The sequence below is a fragment of the Poromitra crassiceps genome (assembly GCF_964638095.1).
Source record: "Poromitra crassiceps genome assembly, chromosome: 27".
In the NCBI taxonomy this organism is placed as follows: domain Eukaryota; kingdom Metazoa; phylum Chordata; class Actinopteri; order Beryciformes; family Melamphaidae; genus Poromitra; species Poromitra crassiceps.
The window spans coordinates 2,815,973-2,837,698 of NC_139650.1; the positions used below are offsets into that span (position 1 = coordinate 2,815,973).

At 42.0% G+C, this 21,726-nt stretch overlaps 1 protein-coding gene across 1 annotated transcript; it reads left to right on the plus strand.

The window, feature by feature from the left end:
- Positions 1 to 1,905: 1,905 nt before the first annotated feature.
- On the plus strand, positions 1,906 to 17,563 carry mettl1 (methyltransferase 1, tRNA methylguanosine). Its single transcript, XM_083661689.1, has 6 exons — positions 1,906 to 2,046; positions 2,362 to 2,489; positions 2,641 to 2,825; positions 12,726 to 12,839; positions 16,001 to 16,102; positions 17,243 to 17,563. Exons 1-6 carry the CDS (start codon positions 1,967 to 1,969, stop codon positions 17,357 to 17,359), a joined length of 726 nt encoding a protein of 241 aa, XP_083517815.1. The 5' UTR covers positions 1,906 to 1,966; the 3' UTR covers positions 17,360 to 17,563.
- Positions 17,564 to 21,726: the final 4,163 nt, after the last annotated feature.

Consider the following 21,726-nt stretch of genomic DNA (forward strand, 5'->3'; position numbering starts at 1 on the left):
TGTAATAAAGACTTTGTTCGTGCCAAAGGGAAACTGTGTTTTGTCTCATTTTTAGGCCATGGGTCTTGTCTTTCTTATGCTGTGGCTTGAAAACAGATTTGCAGATCTCAAGATTCGAGCCTGTCTAACTGGAAAAGATATTCTAGAAATGAATGTGATTTGACTGTGACTTTCAAATAAAAGTAAAAGCTTGTTTAAAATATATTCACCCTTGTTTCATCTGGCTAAATGTGCCTTACTGGCAGACGTTTGTTTGGATTTTTTCCTCCATGTTTTGTTCAAAATTGTTCTGATTCTGTCTTTCTAAGAAATCTGATACCAGGTTTCCTCTGTGACTTAATGTTGCATCTCACCAGGATTTTAGGGTAGATTCTGCTTGTACTGTAGGTCCGATTTCTGTCCACTATACATATCTTCTGTCCACTACCATACACACATAAAGTAGGCGTAACTATTTAAGCCTACTACATTATCTTCTGAAGAAGCAGTAAACATAAGCTGGACATTTAGAATAATTATCCTCCCTTAAGATAGCTAGCTACATGCCTCTGATGGCCAATATGAATATTTCTGTATTTCAAGTTGAATTTGTACCTGTTGAATTTGGTTGTGATTGGTCAATGTGGCTATTATTATCATATAGTGCTTCATAACTTCCTGTGAGATTGTCTATGCTAGATACCTAAATCTTTGTACAATAATTAAAAGATGATACTAGTGACTGGCAGCCTGAGCGCTTCAGGCAGGTTTTCGAGCCTCAGTCGGGTCTCTGATGGTAAAGCCAGCCAGGCTGCACCAGGGTGGGGATTTCACAGAGGCCATGGCTGGCGTTGCCCCCTCCCACTGGCCGTGAAGCCGTAGGGCCGTAGGGCCACCTTGGCAGCTGGGCCCTGCTAGCAGCCTGCTACTGTCAGTTGGCCTCGAAAAATGAAAAGAAAGATGGGAGAGAAAAGAAAGGGCGTAGGCCTATGTCACCCAATTTTTCACAAAAGACGGAGGAAGAAGGAAAAACATATTACATTACTTACAGTATCAAAAGTATATCATTTTACTGTTTTGCCCACTGTCCGAGAATCAGAAACTGCCTTACACAGACCTTTTTTATGTATGCTTATTTGGTATACCGGTAGTCTGAATGATGTCAAACAGCAATATCAGGCTGCAGTTGGCTCAATTGTTTGGTTTCTATGGGATCAAATAACAATCCTGATCACATAGGAATTCAGGAATTTAGGCAAAGTCAATTAAGCTGGGGTTCAAGCTTTGTCTGAGGGGAGGCCCACATTCTGACACTTTGAAAGCCTCTTATGTAGCCTATGCAAAGGATGTGTAATTGGCTCATTTTCACAGCATTTCAGAAAAATTGCTCTTCTTCGCGATGTCAATAGAGTCGCAGCAATGGCCTTTGTGTCCTGGCTTGTGGCCTTGGGCCCTAAAAAAAATGCGACACACATAATGTTATTTATTTATTTATTTATTTATTTATTTATTTATTTATTTATTTATTTATTTATTTATTTATTTATTTATTTGTTTATTTATTTGTTTATTTATTTTTAAGTAGGCTACAAAACTGGACCCTATCATTTTCCAACAGCTCTTAAAAACGTATTGGCTGTCTGACATGTATGATCAATTCCCTGGCAACATAAGCTTGCCTTGAACATTGTAGAAATGCTGTCTATGGAGGTTCTTTGATACCACTACCATCACAGTCTGTGCTGAGGAACAAGCCTCGGGTTACTGTGCTTATTTTACTGTTATCCTTCGGAAAATCTGGCAACCCTGAACAGTCGCTCGGTGCTGACGTAGAAGAGAGTGCGACGCGTAGCCGGTGGTCACTGTTCAACGTGACTATCTGAAGAGCTTAAAATTGACGGGTGGAAGCAGTTTGTGTTTAATTTTTTTAAAACTCGCACTTTTAAACATATATTTTTTCGAATAACGTTGATCTTTTTAATCCAAGATGAGTTCGTCAATGCCCCAGAAACGTTACTACAGACAGCGAGCCCATTCAAACCCAATGGCAGACCACACGTTTGAGTAGTGAGTGATGCACATGTGTCTCTATAACTAACTTATCTACAGTCAATACTGCAATGAATAACTTAACTAGCTGCTGTAACCTTACTGAACTAGTCTTTCTTTTACTAACTGTTAAGAGAGAGAGAGAGTGAGTGAGTGAGTGAGTGAGTGAGTGAGTGAGTGAGTGAGTGTGTGTGTGTGTGTGTGTGTGTGTGTGTGTGTGTGTGTGTGTGTGTGTTGACAAGAAAAGCTTACCTACTATACCTGCTCTGCTTGCCAGTTCCTCGTCTAAAGTTTATTTATAAAACTCATTTTTTTCTTCCTGTAATCCATCAGCCCCGTGTGTCCTGAGGACATGGACTGGTCCCAGCTGTACCCACACTTGTTCCCTGGCAGCCAGTCTGAGACAGAGGGGTCTCAAGTGGAGTTTGCAGACATCGGCTGTGGATACGGAGGGCTTTTAGGTAGCTGTGTCACTGATCTGCTGGCGTTTTTACAGCTATCACCAGCTTGTCGTTTGCTGAAATAATTAAAGCAAAGAAACGATTCTAACTAGAAATCCATCCACACTCTCTCATGTCCCCTTCATGTCTCTGTCTGTTTGCCTTCTCTCAGTGGAGTTGTCGCCACTCTTCCCAGACAAGCTGATCCTGGGCCTGGAAATCCGTGTGAAAGTGTCCGATTATGTGCAGGACCGTGTCCGATCTCTGCGCGCCTCAACACCTGGAAGCTACCAGAACATCGCCTGCCTTCGCAGTAATGCCATGAAGTACCTCCCCAACTTCTTCTCTAAGGGACAGGTAGGTTTGGGCCTCTCCATTCACACTGCTGTCAAATCACACGACAGGTGGACGCGTTTCACTTTAGTTAGGGGCTGCACGCCTTTCCCTCGCAGTGGTGCGCTCCCCCCCTCCTCCAAAGCTCAAACACACTCACTGCGGTGCGTGTCGTTTCAGCTCCAGTCGAGAACAGAGACCCGGCGTGTTTGTCCATTTCTTTTTAAACCTTGCTTGGTAGAAGATGACGGTTCAAAAGAGAGAAAATTATTATGATTAATATCGGTATCGGCCGATGTTTCAAATTCATAGTGTTTACATGTGTTTTTCAGTATGTACACAATTTGATTATCATACAAACGTGTTTTTATACAGATCATATCAACATCGGTAAATATCGGTTATCGGCCATAAGAGGAATGTTAATATCGGTTATTGGTATCGGCCAACATTTTCATATCGGTGGATCCCTAAAAAGAAGCAAGCACGAGCAAAATTGGACAAGTTGCTTGAAAAATCGCTCTCTTCATTGTATTCACGAGTTTCCTGGTGAGACCGTGGGCGCTTCCACGACACCCTCCCTCCCTGCTTCCAGCTGCCGGTTGCCTGTTTAAGCCCAGGACCGTTCATAGTGAAAGAGACTGAAAATAATCATAATAATTGTTTGTTGTTGACCTTTGTTGTACCTACCTATGTCTTGTAATGGAGTTCCCCAGCACAATAATTTCACATGTGCATAATTGTACAACGCAGTGACAATATCTTGAATCTTGAAAGAAAAGCTCCGTTCAATGACCAAATAATAAGAGTTCCGGTTTGGACGTTTAGCCTTCAAAACAAAAGCGGCCGCTATGCAACCACATACTATTTTTAGCAATTTCGGCTAAAATAAGCCCATAGAGTACGAGTGAATTGACATTCACCTCGTTTTTGTAAAATATCGCCGCTATGCAACCACACAACGTTACTATTTTTAGCCATTTCGGATCAAACAAGCCAAACGTTCCCACTCTTTGACAGCGACGCGCACGTCCTTGCTAGTGAAAAAAATGTAAACAGGAAGTCGGCAAGCGGCAACCGCTGAGAATCATGGGAAACGTAAGTCCAGGAATAAGGTGAATATGGATCATATCTGATATGTTTTGCAATCTTCTGGTGATACCTGCAGCGTGGAGCGGCATCCAACCTTCTTGCATACTCGCTTTCCTCTATATTATTAGAATAGAATATGAATGTGTTGCTGACAAAACAAATGCTTTCCTTCCTAATTTTTAAAGGTATACTATGCAACTACAAAAAAAACCTACAAAAGTTTCCCCTATCAATCATCACTTAATGGCCCATTGGAATTGTGTGAGGGTGTGTTTACATGGAGGGACACTGCCCTCTGCCTGTCTTAGACAATGTTTTGGTTTTCCGGGACATTTTGGGTGGATATATTGTGTTAGAGGTCCATGTGGTGGGAGCTGTATAATGCCCAGCCAATAACATCGCTCACAGCGCAACAGCCAGCCAATAACATCGCTCACAGCGCAACAGCCAGCCAATAACATCGCTCACAGCGCAACAGCCAGCCAGTAGCATCGCTAAGATGTTCTCAGAGGAATCCCTCAGCAGAGCCGACTCATCGTGGACTAAAACCAGGACATATCGCTCCTTCCCAGATCAATGTTTGAGCTGTTTGGCGCTCATCCCTCGATGGTTTGAAGGTATGTGTGTGTGTGTTGTTTATTTGTGTTTTTATAGCATAACCGCTGTGAAGCTATCAGGGAATAATGTTTAATCCCTGCCTTTGAACAGTTTACCGGCGCTCTCTCTCTCCACATAACTACAACCTCGCTCGACCACATAAACACAGAACACAGCAAAATAATGTCCCATCTCTAAAATACACACAGGGTGCAGCGTCTCTCAACATAAACACACTGCCACATCATTATATGGGCCAGAAGTGATCGTTTTGAGGGGAAACTTTTGTATAATTATATATATATATTTCTTATGAAATAGTTGCATAGTATACATTTAAGATATGGAGGGTTTATAACGTCAACTTGGTCGTACAAATTACCTCTAACCTCATCAGGGTAGAGTTAATAAGAATTGCACAATAAATCCAGGATTCCACAACAATGGGGTTATTGAATGATATGCCAGACATCAGCTGACTCCAGAACCGTGCAAGACGCCACTTATCCGTTCCAATAAGCTGTAGTAATCTATAACTTGTTGAAAGAAGCATTAGATTACAGTGGGCTTAGTCTACCAGGGTTAAACGAGCTCTGGATAACACTTTACCTGAAATGCCCTGTGTGTTATAGAGTATGGATTCCCCCACCCCCCAATAAATGCACAATGTTCCCGAAAGTCAAACCGTTATCTCAATATTGATAAAAAATAATTGTGCTTATCATTTTGTGCAGCCCTAGCTTTAGTACACATTAATATTCCTGCTGCTAAACAGATGCTTGTTGTGTGAATGTAGTCAGTAACTCTGTCACTGCTTACTGAGGGGCATCTGTTGAAAATTAATTTGGTGGTGGTGGTGGTGGTGGGGGGTGACGAAGAAAAAAGCTGATATCAAACAAATGTGACATTTCCTGACATTTCATTTGAAAAGAATGGAAATGTCACAATAACATGAAATATCTGATTTGTACCAAATTTGTTATCGCACCAAATGTATTCTTGATGATAAAATTTAAAACAAGACGTGAAGAAATAGATGGTGCAAAATGTCTGTTTCTAGAGCAGGTAGCTGTCCAAAAACATATAAAATATTACAATACGGTATTACATCATGAAGCAAATTATTTTTCTAATTTTCATTAAACATACTACAATTGTCTTTTGATAGGCATGAGTGGAGTTATATATGTACATGGGGTGTTTTAGTCTCCATACACAATACTCCCCCACCTCATCTGTTTTTTGACTGGTCATATTTCACTCTGTTTGTCCCTTGAGCACCAGCCATTAGACACAGCCGCCTTCCTTATCTCCTCTGTTTCATTTCATGGCCACAGATATCATTTCCCATTACATGCAGATCACGTTCTCTTTTTAGAAACTATATTGAGGTCTCAATCTCCTGGTTTTCCCTCAGGCACTCCGGTGGAAACACTCATTTAGCTACCTCGGGGCTTACAATATGTCCCAACTATTTCAGAGATAGTGCAAGATCATTTTGACTTGACCCTGAATAAATTCAAAATTGATATTCAAATGTGGGATAACCTTGAAGGATCTCGCCATGCGGAGTCACGACAGCCAAGATGAGCATATTGCCGGGGGAAAACGGTTTGCTTTTCATGTCACCGCTACAGTGTACCATCTTCTTTGATAATATTGGTCTCGGGAAATTGGTGCCTAGACCCGATTGGACCCGTCTATTATTAGAAAGCTTAGACCCGGACCAGTACAGAACTGATAAATGTTGGACCCGGCCCGGACCCGGAGTCACTTCTTTTGAATGGACCCGAGTCCTGGCCGGGTCCGGGTCGGGTATTCGGGGGTTCGGGCATACCCCAAGACCTCTAGTCAAGTGCTCATTTTTCGGATAATTTTGTTTTTACTTAGTTATTTGACGATATAAAAAGGAGTGATTGACAGCTGCGACAGCCACTCACTCGGGTCCTGTTGGACCCGGCATTTCACTGTCAGAGACCCGAGACCCCGTGACAAACGGACCCAGTCCCGTCCCGGACCCGGAGTCACTTCTTTTGAATGGACGTGAGACCCGGCCGGGTCTGGGTCGGGTCCTCACCCCAAAGACCTTTTACTACACGGTTTCTATATTTATGTGGGCTGGCATCACGCTGGAATTCATCCCACAACATTAATACTGATATTATCATCAAAACATATTAACTGGCCCTTCAGATTCCATGTCCTTGCATATGGTGAGATTTAGATTGTAAAGTGCTGTGTGGAGCAGTAGAGGCAGCTTGGGTTAAGTTCACATCTTCTGTGAGTTCACTTAAATTTCAAAACCTTCAACGCGTTATTCAGGTGATAATGTGGGGTGGCGATGTGCCAAAAAGTGAGCGCCTGCGTTGCACATCACCCAAAAGTCGGCTGTCAAAATAGTGGTCGCAGTAACGTTAAAGTCCCTGGAAACCAAAATCCACAAAAACGTTCTAACTATGTTATTTAGGGTCTTATGTTAGTAATTGTGTGTCTCAGAAATTATTATACATTACTTTCAACACAAAGCCTTAAAATCGACACTTTTCTACAAGATTCTACAAGGTACTTCCTCATTGAAGAGAGCAGTGCGCGAGGTGCTAAAATGCAGGAGCTTATGACGTCATAAGCTCTATATAACCTTTGTACACGCGCGCAACCCGCCCTACTGTGTGTGTGTGTGTGAGTAACCTCGCGTCACCAGGCTGTGTCGAGCGCTATGCTGCTCTCTCTCTCTCTCTCACTAGTCCCGAGAGAGAGAGAGAGAGAGAGAAGCATAGCGCACACACAGCACACAGAGTGGGATGGAGACAGACACTGAGCGAGCGCTGTGGGGGCAAAGAACGGACAGAGATCTCTTCCTCTCAGTACGCTATGCGCGAGGCGGAGCAACGCGCGAACACACACACACACACACACACACCCTTCTCTCCCTCTCTCTCCGAGAGAGGGAGGTTTGACATGACTGTCAAACCTAAATTTATATACTTTGCGACGTTCATCATCGTTCAAATTTGGCTGGTGGCTTATTAACATAGGGTCCTGTGATGTGATGAACTCAAAATGCTAAATAATAAAGAAATATTTCTGGTTTCCAGGGACTTTAAACGCTGGGTAAGGTGGTTTTACAAGGGGCCATTCAAGTCATATCTGACCCGTTTTCAATTTATTTCTCCCCACAAAAGTTATCTCTCGAATATAATAACTTAATACAACACTATCATGTTCTTGTTGCATTTTATTCTGCCGATCGGGTTAGGAAACGATGTGCCAAAAAGTGAGCGCCTGTTTGCACATGGCCCAAAAGTCGGCTGTCAAATAGTGATCGTGGTAACGCTGAAAAATATGATTTTACAAGGGGCATTCAAGTCATATCTGAGCCATTTTCAATTTATTTCTCCCCACAAGAGTTATCTCTCGAATATAATAGCCTAATGCAACACTATCGTCTTCTTGTTGCTTATCATGATTCAAACTGGCAGGCAGAGAGGGAAATAAACCATTCAACTTTGACTTGTTTTCTCACCAATTTGGCTCTCTTCCAAATAATCCAGCCACGTAACTAACTACTACGTCCATTCATGAAATGGAATAGCACGGGAACATTAATGGTTTGTAAAAGTGCCATTTAACTATAACAGAAGTAATCCCAGCATCATCAACTCGCTCCCTCTGGACATCTTGCTGTAGTATTCAGACATGTGCTGCTCTGTGAGCGACACGGACATAGTACCAGGGGCTTGGGTGGTTAAGACCTGTTTGCGCGGGGGGCGTGCTCAACAACGGACAATTGCGTTCATACATACATGCATCCCATCCGAGTAGCGTGTAGATCTCTTCAGGAGTTCACTGCATGTCTGAAAAGGGCTTAGATGTCGCACTAGATCAGCTGCATCCGACACAAACAAATCAGATGCAGACTCAAACTCGAGGGCTAGGGAATGCTTTGCAACATGGGTACCTAATGTTAATATCTTCGCAAATAACCATACAAAAATGACAAAAACAACAAGAAAAAAAACCATATCTTTACATTGCGTAACGTTATAGCCCCCAGATGTCCGTCAATTATTGTGCCTGTTGACGAGCGATTTAAACAGAGCGACAGAGCGATTCCAAAGGGTTGAACCGAGCGACGGAGAGAAAAATAAAAATCTCTGTGTGAACACAGCTTAAGAGAAAGTGAGAGCAAACTTCTCAAGTTTCAAGCTTATTCGCCATTTACATTAGAAGGCATTGGAATTTCTTCTTGGTCACAAGCCTCGCCTCAACGTGGTATAAAAAAGAACAGAAACAGAAACAGAAAACAGAAAACATGTAAAAACAAGCTAAGACATGGATACATTCAGCATTGTCAGCACAGTGCAAAGGTTGTAAAAGGTGCAAAAAAATAAAGTGCAAGACAATACTTATTGTATATGTATTTTATGTTATTGTATGTGATGTGGCACTATAGGTACAGTATTGCTGTTCCGGTTTGAATGTACTTTTTGTTTTAGCAGTTTTTACCATCTTACTGCCCAGGGACTACGGTTGAAAATTAGCCAAGCTGGCTAAACTGGCGCATTTACAGAAATGTTTATTAATGTGCACTGTCCCTGTAATTTTAAACTCAATAAATGAAAAAAATGAAAAAATAGCAGAGTCACTTAGTAAGGTGCAGCAGTGCTATCCCTTTAAGAACCAGACCGCGTCCGGGTAGAAACTATTTACAAGTCTACTTGTGTGAACCCTATGCTTTGCCCTTCTGTCTGGGCAGCACTCCCAGTTGTCACGTCTGCCTGATGGTAGGGTGATAGGGCCATTGCCTGGGTGGCTGGGATCCCTGACTTATTTCCTGGACCCTGTCACGTCACCTTTTAGCATAGATACCGTATCTCTCACAGATGACAAATCTGCTCCAATAATCTTCTGTGCTGTTCTTACAACCCTGTCAATTAATGTGCGCTCCTCCGCCGGGCAGCTTCCGTACCAGACAGATAGAGATCCTGTGAGGAGCCCTTCAACGGTGGATGTGTAGAAGTTAATTAGTGTCTTAGTGGACACGCCGGCCTTCTTTAGGCATCTTGAGAAATAACGACGCTGTTGTGCCTTTTTGACAACAGCAGAACAATTAAGTAGGGATGGGCATCGAATTTCGAATTTTCGAATAATCGTTGTTATTATCAAGGTCGACTTTTATTATTGAAATTCGAAATTCGGAAGAAAAAAAAAAAGATTTTTTTTTTTTTTTGAGTGAAATGTTGCATTGTCTCCCCTGATTCTAAGTATAGTCAAATCGCTTGGTTTGAGCAAGTAAAACAATTTTTATAAGCATTTTAAGCAAGGTTTATGGAAAAATGAATGGCGGATGAAATCCCATGAAGAGGGAGAGGGGGTGACTTTGGCACCCCTTTGGCACTCAGACCTGAGCCTACTAAATATTTAATGAACCACTCATGATTGTCAAAACTGTTTTTTATTTTCGAAAATGTCAATGTCATGTAACATGTTCTTTACTTCAGTGGTGCAATGCTTGTTTGAGCTAAAAATCCACAGCAGAAGCTTTTTATATTAATTAATAAAGCCGTAGACTTAGAATCAGGGGAGACAATGCAACATTTCTGTCACAAAAAAAAAAAAAAATTACATTTGAATTTTTTTTTACATTTTTATTTTTATTTTCGAATTTCGAATTAAATTCGAATTTGGCCAGCGAATTTCGAATAGTGTTTTTGCTAGAAATGCCCATCCCTACAATTAAGAGACCATCTTGAGTTCTTCCTGGTAAGATTAATGCAGCCTGAAGAATAGTGCAAATTATGAATTGTGACGTATGTGGAAATTCCCGCTAAAGTGATACGAATGCGGAGCCGACAAACATTCATTTGTTGCTGACAAATGTTCTCAACAGTGAAAACGTTCAGCCAAATTGGAATAAGAGGGTTCCAGGTGGTCAACAGTAAAGGACATGTGTGTAGATAGAAAAACCTTTTTACCTGGGCACTTCAAACAGGTGATGTCTGTCTTCCTCAGAGTCAAAGAAGAATGTTTTCCTTCTTCATGTTTAACATATGGAGGGTTTAATAATAATAATAAGATTTAAGATAATAAGATAATAAGAGTTAATAAGAAGAACTAAATCCAGGATTCCACAACAATGGGGTTATTGAATGATATGCCAGACATCAGCTGTCTACAGAACCGCGCAAGACGCCACTCATCCGTTCCAATAAGCTGCAGCAATCTATAACTTGTTGAAACAAGCATTACATTACAGTGGGCTTAGTGTACGAGGGTTCAAATAGGTACCCTGGATACAACTTTACCTGAAATGCCCTGTGTGCTATAGAGTATGGACTATTCATGACTTGCCACGGAATGTTTGTTTTTGTTGTGGCGGCCATCTTGATGCCCGGACGCAGCGCACAGTACCTGTTTTTACAATGTAAGTCTATGGGAGGACTGTTCAAAACTATGCCCTCTTTCATACTTGAAGCTAGACACTCCATTCAAACTTTAAACAGGTCACCACTTTGACTACTTTATTCAGCTTTTTGATACCTTTTGTACTTTTTGGAGAAGTTTTAAGTTTGATACTTTTATCCAACTTTATAACGATCGCTTATGGAGTTAGAGCAGCGATGTGAGATGATAGAGTTATGGAGCTAGAGCAGCGATGTTATAATTCACTCTAGTTGACTCCGACAGGCTACACTTTTTTTTTTTTAACTAAACACACATTTTAAAACTGACAGTTCACACAACCTTAACACTACATACTTGTCTTATACATCAAACCCTTCAGCTACTTCTGCTCTCACTCAGTCACAATCTCAAAATATAATAAGCAATGTGATGTATAGTTTTTGCGATATTGTCGTTTGTTTTTTGACACTAGGGTTCCAATCTATTTCTAATTGCGCAGCAAATAGTAGGCATCAAGATGGCGGGCCACAACAAAAACCTTCCCACAACGCCAGTGAATATTATGAAATGAGCTTAAACAGAAAAGTGTCAAGTGCTGCATCAGCACAAGGCGCATTTATGCAAAAATAAAATGGAAATCATGTGGGAGTTTTAACGATAAAGAACAAAAATGTTGATTGATTGATTTTTGATCTGACTGTGCTATTTGACTAATATTTGCACAGCACGTTTTTAAATGAGCTGAAGAGTGAGTTACCGTCCTTTTGTAAATCACCGCACCTTCATTCCTTGAAGTATTTAAGAGCCACACCGTGGACGTAGAGGCTCGACCTGAAGACTGTTATTTCAGTCTCCACCATTTGACATAAGGGTGCTTTATTCAGACAATGCCGCCGTCTTGGGGGCACATACTATATGAACAGCATCCCTGGAGATGAAAGTTTTACTAGCTGGCTTCACCCTTGGAAGACAACCGTCCAGACTAGCGCTTAAAATCCACTTCCAGCCCTTCCCACGTGCACGGTGTAAGTGTTGAAACAACACACTCTAATCCCCCACAAAATGTCGTCTTAATGCTTTTTTTGCAAATGAAAATAATTCAAAGTGCAACTGGTTTTTCCATCTTCCATCAGCACGGAATCAGCACCTGAGGCTACGGCAGTCCCCAGTGATTATCCCCACGTCTCTCTGTCTTTACCTGACATTATTTATTTTAGCTAATAAAAGTGGTATTAGTTTAACTAATAAAATGGGTTTTAATGTATCAGCCAGACTATTATCAGTCTGGTTATTGTATACTTCATGTCAAAGACAGAGACATGGGGAACTTTATGGAAAAAGGGGGGGGGGGGAATCAAGGGGGGAGATTCCGTTTTTGGAATCCAGGCTGTTTAATGACTTAACAACGGGTCATTGGCGGCGCCTGGTCGGGACGGAAGGGAACTGGTGGGAATAGCGTGATCCTCCCACGTGATGCGTCCTGCCGGTGAAGCTCCCCGCTGTCAGGTGAAAAGAAGCGGCTGGCATGTGTGGGAGGAAGCATGGTGCTAGACCACGGCTCTCCCCAGATCAGCAGAGGGTGGAGCAGTGACCGGGACAGCAGGGGGGAATTGGCCAAGCACAATTGGGGATAAAAATGTGTGTGGGGAGAGGGGGGCTGGGATCTGGAAGAAAAAAACAACAAAATATTATGGGGGGCCACACATTTAAGTGATGACAATCATATATTGTATAACTACAGTGAAAAAGTGAATTCAAGAAAATGTGATTTTGAGGTCAAATCCAGTTGAAAACATACTCATCTCGCTGTGTTTGGTCTCTGTCCCTTAGCTCAGCAAGATGTTCTTTCTCTTCCCGGACCCTCACTTTAAGAAGACCAAGCACAAGTGGAGGATCATTAGTCCCACTCTGCTGGCAGAGTATGCCTACATACTGAGAGCCGGGGTGAGTGCAGCCTGCGTGGAGCTTTCCTTCACTTTGGGGAACTTACAGCGTGTTTGTCATGTGTACCAGGCCATGCAGGTAGGCATAGAGGGCCTGTCACGCCCTCTTCCGGGTTTGGCATGGGGCCTAAGGGATTTCATTCCCCATTCATTTCCCCATAGACGTTTCATAAAATCCTTACATTATAAAAGGAGTTTTACTTGGACAAACCAAACGATTCAGATATACAGTCTCTCGTGATTCTGAATATAGCTGAATCTCTTGGTTTGCCCAAGGAAAACTCTTTAAATAAGCATCTTAAGAAACGTCTATGGGGAAAGGAATGGAGAATTCACATCCTCCGGTTCCATGGGCAATCTCGCGATGGCGATATGAACGACGATGCTGCGCACGTTTGGAGACACGTCGTTTTCTCAATTCTACTATTTCTAAATTCAGTTCCGACACTTCCTTCAGTAGTTGTATGGAAGCTCTTCTACTTTACAGTTATCAGTTATTTGAAGTTTTGAAGAAATCCACTCCCTGAATTGATTGAAATGAAAATGGAACAGCCACCATGGCCTGCAGGTGGTTGGCTTCTGCACACACAGCCCCCTCTCCTACCTGTCAGAGATCTGAGTTACAGTGGAGGAGCGCTTGATTTACGGCCCCTCTCCTACCTGTCAGAGATCTGAGTTACAGTGGAGGAGCGCTTGATTTATGGCCCCTCTCCTACCTGTCGGACATCTTGAGTTGCAGTGGAGGAGCACTTGATTTACGGCCCCTCTCCTACCTGTCAGAGATCTGAGTTGCAGTGGAGGAGCGCTTGATTTATGGCCCCTCTCCTACCTGTCGGACATCTTGAGTTGCAGTGGAGGAGCACTTGATTTACGGCCCCTCTCCTACCTGTCAGAGATCTGAGTTGCAGTGGAGGAGCGCTTGATTTACGGCCCCTCTCCTACCTGACAGAGATCTGAGTTGCAGTGGAGCGCTTGGTTTTTATGCCTATCGAGGTTATGGGGAACAATGGAAGGCTTGTATCTAAATTTGGCTTAATAATTTGTCCTTGTCTGTGTGTGTGTGTGTGTGTGTGTGTGTGTGTGTGTGTGTGCGCGCATGTGAGTGTGTATGTGCATGTGAGTGTGCATGTAAGCTCTACAAGGACGTTAAGCACTGGCATGCAGCCAAAACCTGTGCTGGTGGGTGGAGAGACTGTCAGGATCACTCTCCCTCTGCAGTTCCATACCCACATAAACCTGCCCAGATACCAAGCTCTCATCCCCTCTTCTATCTCTCCACATCCTGGCTTTACTCCAGCACACACTCCTGTGAAATCTGAATTTTCCAAGAAATCGATGTTCTACTAATACTATCTGTCCAGGCTCCAAAGTAAACTACAATGACATGGGTGATTAACCTCTGTGTTGTCTTTAGGCTATTTATATATATATATATAGCAAGGAACATTGCTCTTTAGAGTATTGAGATGACTTTACTCATCCTGGAACGTTTAGAAACGTAAAAGAAAGATTTTTTTTTTTTTAAAGACAAAGACATGTTTGTATTTGCCATCCTTTGTCAATACTGAAACCCGAGGGTGCATTTTTCATGTGATTCAAAAAGGTGTATTTGTTTGATCACCAGTAATGTTTTGTCAAGTTTTTCTGTAAAGTAACTGTATTAGGTAGGGCTGGACATAAAGTAACTATTAGGTAGGGCTGGGCATAAAGTAACTGTATTAGGTAGGGCTGAGCATGAATTAGCTATTAGGTAGGGCTGGGCATAAAGTAACTATTAGGTAGGGCTGGGTGTAAAGTAACTATTAGGTATGGCTAGGTGTAAAGTAACTATTAGGTAGGGCTGGGCGTAAAGTAACTGTATTAGGTAGGGCTGAGCATGAATTAACTATTAGGTAGGGCTGGGCATAAAGTAACTGTATTAGGTAGGGCTGAGCATGAATTAACTATTAGGTAGGGCTGGGCATAAAGTAACTATTAGGTAGGGCTGGGTGTAAAGTAACTATTAGGTATGGCTAGGTGTAAAGTAACTATTAGGTAGGGCTGGGCGTAAAGTAACTGTATTAGGTAGGGCTGGGCGTAAAGTAACTATTAGGTAGGGCTGAGCATAAAGTAACTGTATTAGGTAGGGCTGGGCGTAAAGTAACTGTATTAGGAAGGGCTGGGCATAAAGTAACTATTAGGTAGGGCTGGGCGTAAAGTACGGTAACTATTTGGTAGGGCTGGGTGTAAAGTAACTATTAGGTAGGGCTGGGCGTAAAGTAACTATTAGGTAGATTTGGGCGTAAAGTAACTATTGGGTAGGGCTGGACATAAAGTAAGTGTATTAGGTAGGGCTGGGCGTAAAGTAACTATTAGGTAGGGCTGGGCATAAAGTAAGTGTATTAGGTAGGGCTGAGCGTAAAGTAACTATTAGGTAGGGCTGAGCGTAAAGTAACTATTAGGTAGGGCTGAGCGATAATTCGATATTATCGTTTGTCATCCCTCAGTGAAATCATATTGTGATATGATGATTTGGGGATATCGTGACAAACAATTCCGCGGTCTGAGTTAAGGATATCAAGCAAATTTTACTCACTTTACTTCAGGGTATCCGTGGGGTCTTGAAAAGTACGGTATTAAAAGTTGATGAAGCAATTTTGGGAAAATGTAAGGCCCTTAAAAAGTCTTAATTGCCATTTGAGAGGTATTCAATTTTGTAGAATTGTGCTGATGGTGTTAAATGAGCATATGATATCGTCCCATATCGATCGCAGACCCCTGAATTTACTGTCGTATTGTGGCAGACTTTATATGAGCACATACACGACAGTGGCGTTGAGGTCTTGAAAAAGTCTTAAAAAAGGTCTTAAAAGGTATTGAATTTAACTTCAGGATTCCTGCATATACCCTGTACTTACTTACTTTACTTGTCAAAATGAAGTATGAATTTGTTTTTAAGGATTATTATTTGAATATTTCTATATTGTTTGACATCACACCTAACTGGATTTAACCAGATTGTGCATATGTGAGCCTGCCATATCGTGAAATATATCGATACCGGGAGAGAGAAAAATATTTGTAAGTTATCGTGATATTGATTTCAACCATATCGCCCAGCCCTAGATTAGGTCTTAACTGTATTAACTAACCTTAACTTGTGTGTTTGCCTGCTCATTTCAGGGTTTGGTGTACACCAACACGGATGTGGAGGAAGTTCATCTCTGGATTGTGAAACATTTCACTGAGCATCCTCTATTTAAACGCGTCCCTGATGAAGAACTGGTATGCTGACGAGAAGCTTTTCATCATTCAGATAAGATATGATAAGATAGAACTTTATTGATCTCCTTGGGGAAATTCAGGACATCATCATCATGGTGAATCATGGGTAATCTATGACCTCGCATCAATGCTCAGCATTAGGCCAACAACCACCAGTATCAATAACAAGCACAAACCGCCCCCCCCCCCCCTCCTTGCACCCCCCACAACCGCCTATGTCCCCCTAGTCACTCCCTCACTCCCCCTACCCACCCCTCAAATCCTGACTCTACCACCTTCCCATCCCTAGCTACTTCCCATTTTCCCACTAAACTCACTAAACGTCCAGTGACCTAAGTGTCCTGCCTTTTCCATCTTCTGACCCCGGTGGGGATCCTACTGGCCCAGCATCGTGGGGAAAAAACAATGATATTTTCAATATAGAAATCAATTTGGTTTATTTTCCTGAAAAGACACAATTTTTAGTTAACATACTTCAGTTTGATACCACTGATTATAATATTATGCTATGAATTTATCTCAAAGATTTCTATATACTAGGGATGTCACAATATATCGTCCCACAATATATCACGATATCAAAACGTGACAATATGTATCGTTGAGATGAAATCTCATATCGTGAGAAAAAGAAGCTGAACATGGTGGCACTGATCTGCATCTGATTGCATGCTCGCTCTCCTTTTCATTGCTTTGTTTGAACAGACGAGGGACGTTACAGACACGGAGGATGAAAATGGTGAAATTACTCAAATTAGCGTGGAGGATGCCCCCTCAACTTACAAATCGATCGCAAAAAAATATTGTTAAAATATCGTATCGTATCGTTATCATGAACCCAATATCGTGTATCGTATTGTATCGTGAACTGAGTGTATCGTGACACCCCTACTATATATGGTAACTGAAAAGGTTGAAACTGTCACAAATGGATGAACTGATCATGTATGGATGCATGTTAACCCATTGATACCTGATGCAGCATTTGCGTGTATATCCCTCATTTGTGTGCGTATCCCTTTAAGACCGCGAACCGCGTTAACGCGGTTCGCGGTCTTAAAGGGATACGCACACAAATGCTGCATCAGGTATCAATGGGTTAAGTCAGCTTTAAGAGAAACGTGCGTTGTTGCTTGGCAGGCTGGGGACGTCATCCTAAACCGCCTGGGTACCTGTACAGAGGAAGGGAAGAAGGTGCAGAGGAATGGAGGGAAGAATTTCCTCGCAGTTTTCCGGAGGATAGAGGATTCAAACTAGGACCTAACTTTGCACAACAGCTTGGATGTGAGATAAACTGGAAATAAGGATCTTCAACAGTCATCCATGCGTGGACAGCTCAATGGATCTACCAACAGTCATCCATGCATGGACAGCTCAATGGGCGACCAAAAAGACATTTGGAGAAAGTATGTTGGACTTTTTTTTTTTTTTTTTGTGCAATCTGTTGTCAGTTCACAAAGATGTGCCAGGTGCAAAGTAAATCTACAAGGACTATACTGTATGTTTTGTAGAGCTTTTTCTTATCCACCTTATTTTTGAATGCGCCACTGTAAAATAATTATGGGTACAAGGTCCGGTATAACGTGACTTGATTGTTGCAGCTTGCCATTTCCTTTGTTATACTCTTTGGCTGTATTCAGACCCGAATTATAAACCAGAAACCGGAGTACGATATAAACGTTATACATATATTCACGTTATAAACAACTAGCCAACGCTGGGGATCCGTATGGAAACAGTGTTACTCGAAATGGAAATAGTGTTACTCGAAATGGTTAAAAGTTCAATCAATTTGGTCATTCAGTGGCGTTTTACTGCCATGTAAAGTAACTAACGTTAGCCGCTAGCATTAGCCACAGTAGCCGACTACCCATAATGCATTACGTTATCCCAGCACCCGAACGACATTTAATGCATAAAATAAAGCTGATAACGAAAACCAGATTTCTAAATAGCCGTTATTTTGATAAACTCAGCACACAAGGGTAATCTAAATGGTTACTTTGTCCGTCTACATTTTTTTCTAAACTTATAAAAGTGACATATTAACCCTTAAGGCGCTGACAGGGTTTTGCGCACCCTTGACTTGGAGCCTTGCCGCCGACTAGCGGCGACAGCGAGACTATGCAATACTCGTACATAACTCGGCGCGTTGGCTGCGGTACACATCCAAAACACTAGGTGGCTTGTGGTACACTTACTGTATGTCCATTACGTTATCGTGTCGTTTACCAAGAACTTGCAATCATGTCGGTGGGGGACATTTTATTGTCCCTCCATTTCAAAACTCATTCCGGTGAGCCTGCAGCAGGCTTTGCTAGATGAGGGACAAGCACTGTTAAATGAGGAAATGGCATTTCCTCATTCCTCACAACAAGTACTTCAGCGGATATGTGCAAGGCAACGGCCAATCACAGCTCTCGTGCTGGTCACGTCACGTCTGCGTTGACGCCGCGGAGTCACATTTTCGAGGAGCTGCACGCCCCCCTCCGCCGCGCAGCGCCGATAGGACGCCCAGCTGCGGCGACCCCCTCGGCGCAGTCAGCGTTGGCAATTTCGTGTGAGCATAATTTGCGCTTTACGGCTGTAGAGCAGAATGGCTCTGCTGTAAAACCCTCATAGACGTTTTTTTTTGTCAAGTTAAAACCATCTATTACACTGGAAGAAGCACCCATAGGCATCATGGCAGCTAGAAATAAGGTGGGTAGCCTAATTTTTCATTCTTTTTAACTCATTCACTGCCATTATACTATAGACGTCAACCCGTCTTTTCACCGCCATGCGATAGATGGCAGTCTTGGCCACCTTATGAAGTGCTACCGGCATACTCGTATATTCCTCTGCTAACCAGAGTTATTGCCTCACAAAACCCAGCGAGCGTTTTCAGCATTGATCTCCCTTCATGGAGTTAGTGTATAAAACACGTCCAGCCTGGAGCCTCAAAGCGGCGCATGGACATGTTTGCCCCCGGGCTCTGCACATTGTGACACGGGCTCGTGACAGTCACTCAACGCTGGAGGATTTCTTTCACTAGAAGCATGGCGGGGAATGAGTTAATTATGGACTGCAGACTCTGCGGTTACCATAAATACTTTCTATTTATAACAGAAGAAGGAAATGTTGGTTTTGGTTCCATGCTACCAATGGTGGGGACATTGTCTGGAAACGGGGGAAGAGAGCAGGAATGAGGGAAATGGATTGATTTAAGATTAAAGACCTGTCTTCAGATATTTTTTTCTCGCCATAGTGATTATCTTTGTGTTTTGTTGCTTTTTAACTTGTTTGAAAACCTTTCAAATGGCTAAAGTTTTAGGAGATGTTTTGCGGTGTTCATGCAGTGAATTATTGTCTCCTTTGACTTTGAGATTACACTCCTAATGTGAATTCAAACATCAAGATTAAGGACTTTGCTATAATGCATTCCAGATTGATCCAAAAGGGCAGTGAGCCAAAGGGTATTTTCCTTGTGCCAGTTTCACATAAAGTAATTGCAGTTTAAAATACAGACTTATATTATTAATAATATTGGTATTTTTTAATAAAACAAATTCTCAGTCTCTTTCCCCCCCTTCCCTTTTCTCCCCAAATTGTACTTGACAAATTCCCCCTGCTGTCTGTGTTGTCACTCCACCCCCTCTGCCAATCTGGGGAGAGTTGTCGAATGAAGATATAAAGCACAATTCCTTAGGAAATAATTCAACTCCCTTGCCTTTTTCTACATTTTGTGGAGTTTTGTAGTGGGCAGGGTGAATTCTAAATCGAATGAAATCTGAATTTTGCCAACAATATACACGAAACACCCCAGAAGTGATAATTTGATTTAAACTGAACAAAATTAGAAATGCAACATGTTTGTTTTTGCTTTCTATGCACACAAAAGGCTAAAGTTCCCTAGATTTTTGTTCACAAATGTGTTTAAATCCATGTTAGTGAGCACTTCCTCTTTGCCAAGATAATCCATTCACCTGACCAGGGGCATAGTGGAGCCATTCACCTGACCAGGGGCATAGTGGAGGCTAAACACAGTTTACCCTGAGATTTTACTCACTGTATAAATCAGTGAGGGGAAACACGGTGGGTAAACTACTCCTCCCCTTGGATAGTTTGCCCACCTCTGTATTTTACCACTACCTGCCTGCACCTGACAGGTATGACATATCAAGACGCTGATTAAACAGCAGGATTATTGTACAGGTGTGCCTTGGACTGGTTTTAATGATCAATTATTTTGTTTATGATATTTAAAATAAAATGAGCAAGCATCTCAGCAGCCACAAATATATTTATAATAAAACAGATTATTAATATATATTAATTCATAATATTAATGTGTATAATAATATAACAGATTTTCTTTCTATTAGGTTTGACATGTTTGGCATCATGGCTGATTTCCATCGACAACCTAACATCCTTTTAGCAGCTGTGAGAGCCGTCAAGAGGCACCTATCATTTGTAGTTTGCTCCAAGGAGGAGGTGTCATTAAGAAATACAGTAGCAAGCCAGCAATGTGAGTGAGTGCTGGATCTCTCCATAATACTAGACATAATACTTGAGACACGTTCTCAAAGTCGAATAACCTCTGGGCAATAGGGGGTGGGACGATACATCGATCTGCATCAATTCAATGATCAACGATCCAATAGCATCGATGCACAGTGAAAACATCATCATCATAAAGGGAGTAACTGGGCTCAGTTTAAATTTTTGTCCCACATTGGATGATGTCATCAGCGAGTGACATCACTGATTTTGTGATATCTGCAAATAAACCCCTACTAAGCAATATAAAAACAAGTGCCATTGGTATTGATTGTTTGGACAGAAGTCACAACTGTGTGTGTTGGACTGGTCACAATCAAAGGCCATTCTAAAATGTGCAGTTTTATCACCAGATAGCCTGACTGACTGACTGACTGGTCTTCAAACAAATGCATATCTGTAGCCCTAGTCATGTGAGATCCATAGTTCAGTGTGCATTAAATGTCATTTTTTCTTTTCAAGATAAAACTGCACTAGATTTTGGAACATAAATTGTGGCTGCAATCTAACGTCTGGCATGGTAAAAGCAGGTTCTCTTGAAGAATTTGTTACAGGAGAGACTGCTGGCACTCAAAGAGCTGACTGCCACGTTTAAAAGTGTGGAGAAGCAGATAAAGGTAGTGTAGAAATGGATGAAAGCCAAGGCCTAAATGCTTACAAGTACCTTATCTGAATTAAAACTTTTGAGTGCAAACACTCTCTCCTGTTATGTAAATCTTATGGTTAAGCAGATTTTCTGACTTGAGTGCACCGAAGCATTTGCTTTTTGCAGTCGGGAATTTGTCTGTTTGGCTCACTTCACAGTCCGCTCTATCCTTACAACTCCCCCAGTCCCTGACGGTGAAGAGACCCCCACAGCCATGATGCTGCCCACCACCATGCTTCACGGTAGGGATGGTGTTAGTGCGTGATGAGGTGTGCCCAGTTTCCACCAGACATAGCACTTTGTCTTATAGCTGAGGCGTTCACATTTCATTTCAACAGACCGCCATCATTTTCTTTTACTTTGATTTTTCAAATACCACGGATGGTGCTGTGGCTTTTTTTTTTTCCAGGAGTGTCTTCCTTCTGGCCACTCGACC

What these genes read in the sequence shown, in the direction of transcription:
- mettl1 (XM_083661689.1), top strand. Translation starts at nt 1,967, where the DNA reads ATGAGTTCGTCAATGCCCCAGAAACGTTACTACAGACAGCGAGCCCAT. An exon ending in TGGATACGGAGGGCTTTTAG is followed by an intron (nt 2,490 to 2,640) that starts GTAGCTGTGTCA and finishes GCCTTCTCTCAG; the next exon opens with TGGAGTTGTCGCCACTCTTC. An exon ending in CCTACATACTGAGAGCCGGG is followed by an intron (nt 12,840 to 16,000) that starts GTGAGTGCAGCC and finishes TGCTCATTTCAG; the next exon opens with GGTTTGGTGTACACCAACAC.